Source organism: Pleurotus ostreatus (genome assembly GCF_014466165.1).
Source record: "Pleurotus ostreatus strain PC9 chromosome Unknown scaffold_7, whole genome shotgun sequence".
Taxonomy (NCBI): Eukaryota; Fungi; Basidiomycota; class Agaricomycetes; order Agaricales; family Pleurotaceae; genus Pleurotus; species Pleurotus ostreatus.
In genome coordinates, this window is record NW_023503162.1 from 2,290,821 (window position 1) to 2,302,852 (window position 12,032).

General features: G+C 50.4%; 4 protein-coding genes across 4 annotated transcripts; 3 read left to right on the forward strand and 1 right to left on the reverse strand.

The window, feature by feature from the left end:
• Window positions 1-578: 578 nt before the first annotated feature.
• PC9H_010040 (uncharacterized protein) lies at window positions 579-1,139 on the forward strand (the record flags this gene model as incomplete). Its single annotated transcript, XM_036779534.1, has 1 exon — window positions 579-1,139. The coding sequence occupies one exon, from the start codon at window positions 579-581 to the stop codon at window positions 1,137-1,139; it is 561 nt and encodes a 186-aa protein (XP_036628923.1).
• A 1,991-nt stretch (window positions 1,140-3,130) lies between these two features.
• Window positions 3,131-5,146, forward strand: PC9H_010041 (uncharacterized protein; the record flags this gene model as incomplete). Its single annotated transcript, XM_036779535.1, has 8 exons — window positions 3,131-3,422; window positions 3,474-3,544; window positions 3,596-3,630; window positions 3,681-3,856; window positions 3,914-3,976; window positions 4,059-4,157; window positions 4,218-4,434; window positions 4,492-5,146. 8 exons carry the CDS (start codon window positions 3,131-3,133, stop codon window positions 5,144-5,146), a joined length of 1,608 nt encoding a protein of 535 aa, XP_036628924.1.
• Window positions 5,147-7,354: 2,208 nt separating this feature from the next.
• On the reverse strand, window positions 7,355-8,496 carry PC9H_010042 (uncharacterized protein; the record flags this gene model as incomplete). Its single annotated transcript, XM_036779536.1, has 6 exons — window positions 7,355-7,464; window positions 7,520-7,648; window positions 7,700-7,874; window positions 7,929-8,241; window positions 8,291-8,405; window positions 8,454-8,496. 6 exons carry the CDS (start codon window positions 8,494-8,496, stop codon window positions 7,355-7,357), a joined length of 885 nt encoding a protein of 294 aa, XP_036628925.1.
• A 243-nt stretch (window positions 8,497-8,739) lies between these two features.
• PC9H_010043 (uncharacterized protein) lies at window positions 8,740-10,281 on the forward strand (the record flags this gene model as incomplete). The annotated part of the gene is made up of 1 exon (XM_036779537.1): window positions 8,740-10,281. One exon carries the CDS (start codon window positions 8,740-8,742, stop codon window positions 10,279-10,281), a length of 1,542 nt encoding a protein of 513 aa, XP_036628926.1.
• Between the last annotated feature and the right edge of the window lie 1,751 nt (window positions 10,282-12,032).

Consider the following 12,032-nt stretch of genomic DNA (forward strand, 5'->3'; position numbering starts at 1 on the left):
CTGATGGCGCCAAGCATTCAGCGCATCAGTCTGTTATTGTACTACCTCTATGCAAACGTCCGGTGGAAGAAAACACGTCAATCAAAGCAGCAGTTGATCAGTCAGGTATGCACGGTCGTGTGGTACCATGATGTCCTTGGAACCTAATGATTCGCTCGGTTGCAGTTCCAGTCAGGTTAGCAATTGGCAAGTAAAACATAGTTGGTGTGCGATGTAGGCCAAAATAGTGAACATCTGATGGACGTGATACATGTAGGAACCTTCAACCGGCAACGCCATTACACCGGACGAGATGTCCACCATCAACGTAGGCATAGCTCCACACAAGAACCCGAATGTAGTTACAATCTTGTTCTTTGCCAACTCAGGCTGAGTGCCTACGACTCATACAGTACAGCCATCTCAGCACGCTGTCAACATATTGCTGCTAAATTTACGTAAAGGGATCATGAAACGGTATATATGCCACTTCGCAATCGAGTAAGGCCTCATTCCATTTTATCCCACTATTTCGAGGTTCGTATTGTCGCCATGCTTTCAGCATCCTCATGAACTAATTGTCCGCTCAGTGAAACAATATGAGTACAATCGGTCAATGGCCTTACTTCCAACGAATCGACAGGCCGATATTCGCCAAGAAGAACAAAAAGTTCTTCATCGCTGGTTCACCTGGCTCTTCCGGGGTAACTGACCCCGAGTACGACTCACACCTAACGAAGGACAACGTCGATTTCCTCAGGAGCAAGGGCATCGACGGCGTCTACAGTTGGAACAACTACGCTATCAAGTATAATGAGCTGCAGCTCTTCAAACCCGACATCGACTATGACCCAGGCGACATCTCAATCGATAAACTCAAAAACGGCCTCAGGTACGAAATGTTTGAGCCGTTCTACAAGTTCTTCCTTGCACATAAGAAGACACTCCTCACGTTCGCGAAGGCCGACGATTGGCGCAAGCCCATAGCAACTGCTGTATTACAGCTGGGACTTACGAAAGGGAAGAATCCGCCCGAGTCGCAATGGAAAGTAATGGGCATAAAGGAGTCGGATAGAGACCTCCTGAGGAAATGGAAGAAGAAAGTGATCGCTGACGCGGCGGGTGATGACGATGGCGATGAAGAGAAGGAGGAGGATTGAGCACGGTGCTATTGATGGAAGAAGTATTGGTATATGACTTGATTGTAACTACTTGGACGGAGGATTCCACTCGGGAGAACCTGGCTGTTGTATATGCGTACTCGAACTAAGAAGTATCTCGCTCACGTGACTGTTCCTTGAAATCCGAAATCCTTGTTATCAAATTGTTGCTATAACCTTCGTTCTTTACTCACCACACCATCATCATCACCACCACCACCACCACCACCACCACGATGATGGGCCCAGTCGCGCTGGACGCTCTGAATACCGTCGAAGAGATCGAAGAAACCATTAAAAGCACACCACACACATCCAGTTAAAGCGATCAAAGAACGCGCGTTTCATCGCTGCCTGTCGACTCCCCCCAGAATTCCTCGCCCTCGTATTGAGCGGCTGGCCTTCTGCCTGGATAGCTCAAAGGGACTCCTACTCATCCCTGCTTGCGTGTCTCTCAAGTCTGTACCGCCTGGCGGGACATAGCCTTGGGTCTGCCGAGAATCTGGAGCATTGTTTACACAAATTCCTCAAGACGCTGGCTGGAAGAAATGCACCGACACTTAGGATCTTGCACGTTTGTCTTCAGGCGTGGAGTAGGCCTTCGGAGTGACACGAATGCTAGCTTTGCGCTGTTGAGCGATCGAACTCATCGTACCAAAACCATTGATCTGTGGGCGAACGACAAGGCTGCCCAATTCGTCGTTGGGGCACCTCTCCCAATTCTTGAGTCCCTAACTATCCTTGGTTATAACCATGTATATAAATTTACCGGAAGTGCTCCCCGTCTTCGCATGCTTTCTGTCACGAACTGCGCCCTCAGCCTCACACGTCCGTGCTTCCCCGCCTTGCAAGTTGATACACCGCCACCTGTACTTCCATTGTCACTTCTGGAGCGTCTGCCCAGCATGCGCGAGCTTGAACTATGTGGTGCCATGGGAATATCAGAAGTGTCTTGAGCTTTCCTCGTGTCTTGAAACCAATTTTCAGTGTGTCCATCCGATTTTCCCGTTCATCCAGTCGAGGGTACCGCACGGACGAGTGGCTAACATCGCGTTGCATATATCGACGTCTTCTGCCCGCGATGCCGCGTCCAAGGTAAAGGCCTAAATACAGTTTAGTGTTGATGCTGGAGAGGGGCGCCACACTGCCACTCGCATCTTGTCGCTGCTTCCAGTAGGGCAACCAGAGTTCGTGCAGATGGAGTGCTCCAACTACTCTGACTTGGGTGGTACTCTGTTCAGGCCCATCATCGATGCCCTGACGTGTGTGTCCGAGATCCGTTACGATTGCCCTGCTTCCGTCCCCCTCCTTCTGAATTCCAGTGACCCGCCTCAGATGGGTGAGACTCGATCAATAGAGACCCCCCCTTTTCCCAGTTTAAAGAGAATATACATAATGCAGCCGTGCCCTGTTAAACACCAAAGAGACGCTGCAGAGATGGAGAACCTGTCGCCCGCTTCTGCGGGAAACCTTGCAGAGTCGCAAACAAGTACACCCGTTGGAGTGCTCAAGTTGGGAGGCGGCCTAGAGCTTCCCAACAACGCGTTAGAAGTACTTCGACAAATAGTGCAAGTTGAGGTACTCGATAACGTCTCTTTAGTCTCGTTTCTATACGGGCCTACTCACATGTTTGCTAGCGATTGGCGGAACGGGGTATATCTATGATCTGAGCGTGGCCCGAAAAGACAAAGGGGATTGGGAGTTACTGTATACTCCTATGTATGTGTGCGACGGCACTCTTGAAAGTTGAATATTGAGATACGTGAATGGCAATGTCGATTACATTAGAGGAGGAAAACACGTCGACAGCAGCTGGTCGCGTGGATTCCGAGTCTCGGTCCTCGGAAGAAACTCCGTGGTGTCACGTGAGACGGCGAACTCTCGGGGTTTGTGAACACGTCGACATACTGAGCTGGCAACATATACTTCTCTTTCCTCCTCCACGTCCTGCTAGTCGCCTTCTTGACCAAGCGACGCAGCTTGGCTCGTCAATGTCGATGGTAATGGAGTCAGAAACCTCGATTCTCGACAAACTCGACGCCGCAGTCCCTGCACCCATCGCCCAGTTCGATGCCTTCCCAAAACTACCTTCGACTTACAAGGCCCGGTCTGAATCTCGAGGATTCATGACCCTTCTCATTGGACTAATGGCCTGGTTACTCATGCTCAACGACATCGGAGAATTCATATGGGGCTGGCCAGAATATCGGTTCAACGTCGATAGTGACAAGGCGAGCTTCATGGATGTGAACGTGGATCTCCTGGTGAATATGCCATGTAAATGTGAGTAGTCACACGGCCTTTTTATCGCATTCCACAAGCTTAATCACCTAGACATGAGTGTCGATCTGCGAGACGCAGTAGGGGATAGGCTGTTCCTCAGTGGTGCCTTCCGTCGAGACGGCGTGAGTACCCTGCACCTCGCCACAAAGACGCTCTTTTGACGGAAGTAATAGACACTGTTTGATATTGGACAAGCTACGACGCTGCAGTACGCTATACTCCTTGTGAATGCAAGCTGTCGCTGATCTACCTTCGCAGGGAGCATACCACCGCGCTTTCAGCCCAACAAGCAGTCTCTCAGTCCCGTACTTCACGAGGGCTATTCGACACTGTATTGCGCCGCTCGTCCGGCGGATTTCGCAAGACGTTCAACCACCAGGCGGATGGCGGCGCGTGCCGCATATGGGGTTCATTGTCAGTGAAGAAAGTGACTGGTGAGCATGGTTGCAGCCACTACACCACACCCATAGACTCACGCCGATCCATATCAGCTAACCTGCATATTACCACCCTGGGACACGGGTACGCAAGTTATGAGCATGTCGATCACAGCTGTACGTCCGCAAATGCTTGGGATTCATTGTTCCGCGTGCCATCGTTCCGCATATGCGCTAATTCAGACTTGCCATGCTATAGTGATGAATTTATCACATATCATTACGGAGTTCTCGTTTGGACCGTTCTTCCCGGACATCACGCAACCACTGGACATGACATATGAGGTCACCCATGATCGTGAGTCAAGCCAGCTTGTAGTTGTCTCTCGCCTTTGGTAACCGTGCCGGGTGAATGTAGCTTTCGTTGCATACCAATACTTCTTGCACGTTGTTCCAACGACGTACATTGCCCCGCGAACTGCCCCTCTCCACACAAACCAATACAGCGTCACTCATTATACTCGTGTCCTGCAACATAACGTCGGGACCCCCGGAATATTCTTCAAATTTGATTTGGATCCTCTCGCAATAACCATCCATCAAAAAACTACTACTTTCCTGCAGCTTATCATAAGGTTAGCATAATGGCCGCGGTTTCCTTGGTTTGGCTGACAACTTGATCCGTTTCCCAGATGTGTAGGCGTATTAGGCGGTGTATTCGTCTGCATGGGCTACGCGATTCGTATCACTACGCGCGCGGTTGAAGTAGTCTCCGGCGCTGATCAATCCCCCGGCCTTGTCGCGGCCGAGGCATCCGGGGTAAAAGCGGGTTTGCGCAGCAAGTGGGGAGGCGCGCAGTTACGTGCGCGCAACACTAGCTTAGGCAAAGTCGTTAGACAGGGTAACGGATGGACGGTGGAGGGCTCGCCGTACTCTTCCTACGCTGGGACGCCCATGTCTGCAGCGTTTGGTTCGCCAAACGTTGCCGGTTCTCCGTACCTCAACTCCCCCGCCATGACGGGGCCACCCATGTCTCCCGCACCCCACAGTTCTGTTGGCTTAGGGTTCCCTTCGAGTTCGTACGGACCGCCGCCGTCGTCGCCAATGTACCACACTGCCTCCCAGCCACCCAGAACGCCGGCCACGCCCGGTACCTTTGGCCCGCCCCCCGTCTCACGCTCGCCGAGCAACGGGTCCGCGCCAGGTCGTCTGGCTCCAACTCCGGTCAGCTCGTATGGCTTCCCCTCAACGCCGAATGCAACGAACGGCAACGGCAATGGGTTCCCCCACCATAATGGCGGGCCATCGCCCCCACCTCCGAAGGCAGGCCCGAAGAAAGATGATTAAGTTCGCTCGGAGTTTCGATGTACTCTATGTCTATAGGAAGACATGGCGTACGCAAATAGCGTAGACGACATTGTGTAAAGTATAGTGGGACAAGGCAATTCATCGAGGGACTGCGAGTGATCCTACGAGCTCCCAGGTCATCTATGCAATACAGAGCCGGAGCAAATTCGGTGTCTGGGAGTGCTCCTAAGACGAACGGCGCAGCGAATGGGGGCAGACGCTAGATATTACACGTAACTCAATTCTGAATAACTACTGTAAAGCTCTGTGATCCTCAAGCACCCCTTAGATTGGCGCGTACTTGTTTCTTCCACTTCTTCAGGAGCTCAAAATTCTGATTGTCATGTACCCCCTTGTGCCTCCAGGTATATTCGGGAGGATTGACTCCACCTGAACACCCCAATTGCAAGGCAATTATCGCTATGTCCGTACGCCAATTGTCACCGTCCGCGACCACGAGCAGCATGGTGTGGTGTGCACGAAAGAACTTCCACAACTTTTCCAAATGATCTAGCTTGGGACCGAACGCAGGTGGTGCCGAATCCCAAACGTACTCGATATTCTTGGGCACGAAAAGCTGCAGCTCGCCATAGAGGAGGGGCCATGTATTCCATGTGTAGACGGCGTTGATTCCCTGGCGGACGATGAAATCGACGGAGTTGGGTGTTAACTTCGCAACGACGTCAGGACTCAGTCCTGGCGTGGGGTTTGGCGAACCAGAGATGAAGAACCTCTTGTTGCCGAACTCCTGTTTGTGAATTCGTCGAAAGTTAGGCCACCCGCCGGTTTTGCTCATGGATGCTGTTCACAGATTGATATACCGAGTGGGTGAGCACAGGGTTTGTGGTAGCCACCGCAGAGACAAACCTCGATGAAAATGGGACCAATGCAACTGCTCCCTTCCTTCAAGGTAATCCGGCATATATAATCCCGATCCAAAACTAGAAGCAGGATTAGCAAGATGTTGAAGCGGAAATTTCACTCGCTAGAGTGCATCCCTCATAGCGTGCTAGGGTGTATGGAATATGTTTCTAAGTATACCCACCTGCATTGTATACCCCGCATCGATTGTGGGTGTCCCCATGCATGCACCCTGTAGACTCATAGATGCTTTCGCGTATTCATGGAACCCACCGTTGTGAGACACGGCTTTACGTTCAGGGGACAGGATATCCCTTTTTGCGAGAAACAATAAATGCTCATCAATGCATCTACGCAGGTCAACCCAACCACCGCCTCGGAAAGAGGTCAATAGCGAAACCAAAGACTGCCTGAGCCTCCCTAAGCATTCTGCGGAAAGTACAAGCTAAAAGTACAATAAAGTAGTTTACAGAATGTAATGTTACATAGAGTGTAATTTTAGGGCTCTTCAGTCGTTGAAATCTGTGTATGTACTTTGATTTTGATTTCAATCGCTTGGCCTGGTTTGCTCGTTGCGATTCCCAAGACAGAGCTACATCGCCTAAAATATTCGCTCAATTTAGAGTCCATCTGCTTTGTGTTAGACTCACTTCAAGGGCCTCTCAAATAGGTCAAGTTGAGGTTGTGGTATATACGGAGTCGCCGGTGTTGTCCAAAGAGGATTGTTACGTATGTTCGGTGTTGGTCGCATGGATCGAAGGCTATTCAGGTTGAATGGGGGGAAGATGGCTTTCGCTACACAACCTATGCATTTCCTCGAGGGAGAGATACAAGGCGACACGGTCTTTCGACTCGGAGTGGTAAAACTTTCATGTATCTACGAAAGGAACGAGTGGTTAGCTGCGGTCTATGATAGACACGTATAGCACGTGAACGAATCAGGTCATGCTCACCTTTGCAACTATCCGCCTCTTGGTCTCGGGATGCCCTTGCGTGTACATTGTAGGGTAAGAGTGACCAGGGGAAGATTTGAATGGGGAAGAGGGCAGGTTGTCGCTCTACACTTATACGAATTCAGAGATCAAACGAAGAATTGATGCAGCGGTGGGAAATGAAGAGCTGTACAAGTCTTATAGAATCAATATTTGATACCTGGTGGCGTGCATACTTGGCACTGCAAAATCCAATATATCACTTATACAAACTGAGCACAATGGCGAGAAGCTACAGCATGTAGATCAAGCGGTTTGTTGATAACATAGCCTCCTTCATGGACGGTTCCTGGCTTGGATTAGTGGAGCAAGGGTATGCGGGTATACATAGGGTATACATATTATCGTATGAGGTTCAATCATCGCCATCAATGATTGCAGGTATATAAAAAGTCAGTACGCCTCCAGCATCGGCATAATCACCAACATACACATAAAGGATCATACAGTGACGTTGACAGATACCTAATAGAATGGAGAGCGAAGTTAGCTTATGACTCTACATTGGACTGCGACTTACACGCAATGGTCGTAGTGGACACAACGTGGCTATTCAGGAATTTCAAAAAGCTGCGTGTAGACACAAGTACAGGGAAATGTTTCCCCGGGTCGTGGTCGTTTTCATCGTCCCTGTCTGTGGGCTCGCGAGCTGTATAAATGTGCTGAGTATATGAAGAACGCCACACTGTACAGCACATACTCATTTTCGGAATCGTACAATTCCTCCATTCTGTGTCCAGTTTGACCGAGTCGGTGCTGATCGAAAGCTTTAATGATCCGCTGTGGCTGGCGCTAACGGCAAGCACGTCGGACATAGGTTTCAGGCGTTCAACGACCGTCCTCAGTTTTTGTAAAGGAGGCAATAAGATATGAACCTGAACAAACGTTGATTAGAATATGCATGATAGACGACATAGTGAGATGCTTACGTCGGGGTCAGGACACATAGGCTCTTTAAGCGACGCAACATCGGTAGGCTTCATCACCTCTATCTTCACATCATGTGAGACACGCATTGACTTGCCCAATCGCGTTGTACCATTGATCTCAAAACACAGGACTGCTTGATCGTTCTTTTTCGCGAGTTTCAATACTACATCGTCGCCATCCGCTGTCTCTGCTGTAGTAGAAGCTGATTTCAACGCGGATAGTAGTGCTTCGGCGTTCAGCAGCACCGTGATTTCATTGTTGGCGTTGGATTGGATCCGATAATTGGTAAATACAGAGTCTACTTTGATCACTCTGGGCGTCATCGTCAGCCACAACGTAAGGGGGATATGGAACCACATACGACCAGACTTGGATACCGCCTTCATTGGCGTCGTTGTTGCAGATAACTCGCATCTCCGTGTCTGAGAATTTGATTATGCATTTCTTCTGTAATTTCTCAATTGCTTGAATGATTCCTAGATTCCCTGGTAAGACTTCGCCTACCCTTGAGAAGATGTACGCACGAAAAAAGGTCTGGGGGCTGCTAATGGACGTCCTGAACCGCATGTTGACCGTCAAATGGATAAAACCTTGATCTGCATAACGAATGGAGCTTGGATTCGATACAATAGCGTTTGACTGAGGTCAACTCTTGGAATTAGAATTGGTTCCAGTTTGGAGCTGGTGGCAGGACGAAGGCGCTCATTCGTCCGACAATGAGCAATAAGCGCCCATGACGGAGCGGTGGCTCGGACGAAGTTCGAAGCCACTGCCATCAAACCGTCATTGTGGCCGCACGCGCCGTCCGGCATGCTCCAAACACTAAACGACGTCGAGGAAGAAATCAGCCGAATGGAAGGCGAACTATTGAGGCTGAAGGGCCTCAGGAATGACCGCTTTCTCGCCATTTCAAATCTTCCTCCCGAGATTCTGTCCCTGATCTTCGAGCATCTTTCTTTGCTTCGTTCGCCGCATTCGTCAAGAAACTACCATGCCTGCTGTGCGGCATCTCAAGTATGTCGCTCTTGGAGGAACATAGCCCTTAATACTCCTCGCATCTGGGGAGTGATTTGCAATGATTTCTCGGAACGCTGGATGAATCTCCTGCTGAAACGCTCGAGGTCTGCACCGTTGATAATCCAGCGAGGGAATATGCATAACTCCTTGCAAATGACCGCGGCTCTCCTGGCGCCCCCATACACTGAGCGGTTGAAGGAAATTGATGTCAACGTCGGTACGGAACAGGACCACGAGCACGTCACTCGTCTACTCGATTCGCCCACTCCACTCCTTACCATGCTATCTATATGTCTATTTCCAAGTCCGAGCGTCAGCGGAAAGACATACCACCTGGGACATAAAGCCACTAGATGTAACATCGAAGTCCTCCACCTTTTCAATTGTTCAGTAGACTTTGATTCCCCCTTCAGCCAACTGCAGGAACTCGTCATCCATTTTGGCCTTTTCCATATGGACGCGGCCATGTTTTTATCAGTACAGCGCCTGCTAGTCGTCCTACAACGTACGCCCAAACTGCGCAGCCTTTATTTGTCTCATGTCCTCATCGCGGACACCACGCCATCCAACCTCGTCGTCCATCTTCCTCATTTAACGCACTTCCGACTGACTACGATGCACGCCTCCAACCTCTCGGTTTTCAACAACATGGTCATGCCCAGTTTGACGACCGTCCAAATTTGTGATTGCGCTGTCGGCGCAGGCCCGCTCGTCGCGAATATTGCGCCAGTGTTTGCAGTGCTTCCCCCTGCTTCCACTTCACCATGGTTAGCGAAGCTCATAGTCGGGGTCGAGGGCATACAATATAACGCCACGTTGAAAGTCAGTGTGGCGTCTCCCCCTTTCGAACTTGACATCGAATTCGGTCACCGAGGGGACCTCAGACATATTTTAGACTTATGCGTCCACCTTCCGTCTAGCCAACCCAGAGTCCTATCCTTAACCTGTGGCGCGGTATCGTCTGAATACATCAAAGGACTATGTCGCCCTTTGGTCAGTGTCGATGAACTTCATGTATCCGCCCTCAACGATGCACTTCTTGTTCTCGGCGACACACCCAACGTCCCGACCCCCTTCTTGTCCCTACCAGCCCTGCGACGCATTGTCCTCATTCCTGAGTTGGGAATCAAGTACAAGAGCAGAATGCTACCCAGATTCCGGCGGATGCTGCAAGCCCGGAAGCACATTAATGCCCCGATAGAGCACCTCAAGCTGGTTAACGTCGAGTTGACCCCGAAGGAGAAGGAAGCTCTAGCGAAGTTGGTGGACCTGGAGTTCCAGTTCGGTATGTCTCAATCACATCTCTTCTCTGGTGGCCCACTGAATCGTCGGTGAAGGTTCCACTAGCGAATATACTTTTCGATAATTCACCTAGGATTACGCAGCCAGGCAACATTCCAAACCTGGTGCGCCGACTGTGAGTATTCAGCCGCTTTGTGCACCCCCTAAGCACCCGACAGCAAGTTGCGACATCTGTCAAGATTCCATATGATTATTTTGGCATCGTTCCTCGAACCATCTTTGCACTCTCTGTCACCACCCACGCAAAATACACATTCCCGGCGTGGAAAGAAGCTCTGCTTTCGATTATTTTCCTCTCACATCTTCCGATGCCAGCACCTGAAATCGACATATCCACCACATTTTCGTCACTACCGACTCACTTTCAGATATTACGCATCCACTATGGATCTATAATACGTATACATAAGTAAAGTAGCGAAAGTGTCAAGCACAATGGATGAGAATAGCCTCATCTGCAAGACTTTGTCTTCCACTCGGCCTTTCAAGCAACGCACTTTGACAGACGATCCTACTTGCACTCACGAGGTACCTATACTGATGCAAGGACTCACCAGTGTCTTGATGTCCTAGCGGACCTCAACAAGATGAGACAACCTGGCTGGCCGTGTACGGCGATAGGCTAGTGTCGTTTTTCACAGTATGCCCTGGGATCTCAGGCAGCACATTGCCCTGTTATCACCGCTGATTCTATTCTAGAATCTAAAGCAGCCTTCTGATCGAGTATCCCCCTGAATGATCTTGGAGGTCTGGCTTGGGCACGTAGTCATCGCTTCGAAGACTCTAGCTGTACAGGCTTCCGTGAATCAAGAAGTAACTTTCAATGATCAGCGTTAACGTTGACGTGGTATTCGGACTTTGGCATTAGTGTGAGCGTATGCCATAAACCTACCCGTTTTCAGCATTGGTGTGAGCAAGAAGACACTCGATCTATCTCAGGCTATTCGTGTCGTATGCTGTCGCATGATTATTGCCTTTAGATTGCCGGGGATCGATGGTTCTGCATTTACAGATACCGCCGCCACAAAGTTTCAGCATTTCCGCAGATTGTCATCAGGTAGGGCCTGGTATGGCATCTGGAAGTATACATAGCTGTCCACAACTCCGGTCGGCTTCATGTTTCTCTCCTCCTCGTCCCCTTCTCGTCCCCTCCACGATGAACCATCAACGCATCAACCGGCGGTGCACAATTTACGGTTGTTGTGGGGCGCACGTGACTGAGTTTACTGTCATAAGAAGCTGTAGAACGGTATAGGCGTGAGAAAATCACCAAAAACATCCCCTTCTCTCGCCGTCGTTCTGTAAGCGTATCATTTCGCAGGCGCGTTCCCGCCGACCCCGCCTCAACGCCAGCCGACACATTATCCATTGATTCGGCCGCCGACACCTGGCTCATCCCTGTCCACCTACTATACTAATTGCAGAATTTCAAATTCATCGATTATCCTACAACTCGGCCGGAATCAGAAGCTACAGATGGCAGTCGGCATGGTCGTTTCCTCCCCGCCGAGTCCGTCGCTCTCTATGCCGAGTCTACCGTCGTCGCCAAGCCTGAGGAGGTCTCCGAGGATACACCCCCGCCATCCGGACGTGGCGGCATTTTCGATTCAGGTGAGGAAACGACAGTCTATACTCGTTGATGCCACCCCTTCATCATCATCATCATCCGTGGCGTCCTCGTCCTCTTCATTGGCGACACCCCCTACCACCCCCGATGTCGGCGCTCGTAAACGGCAGCGTCGGCCGAGTCAGTTTCCGGCATCGAGTGCTGAGACGCCATCGCA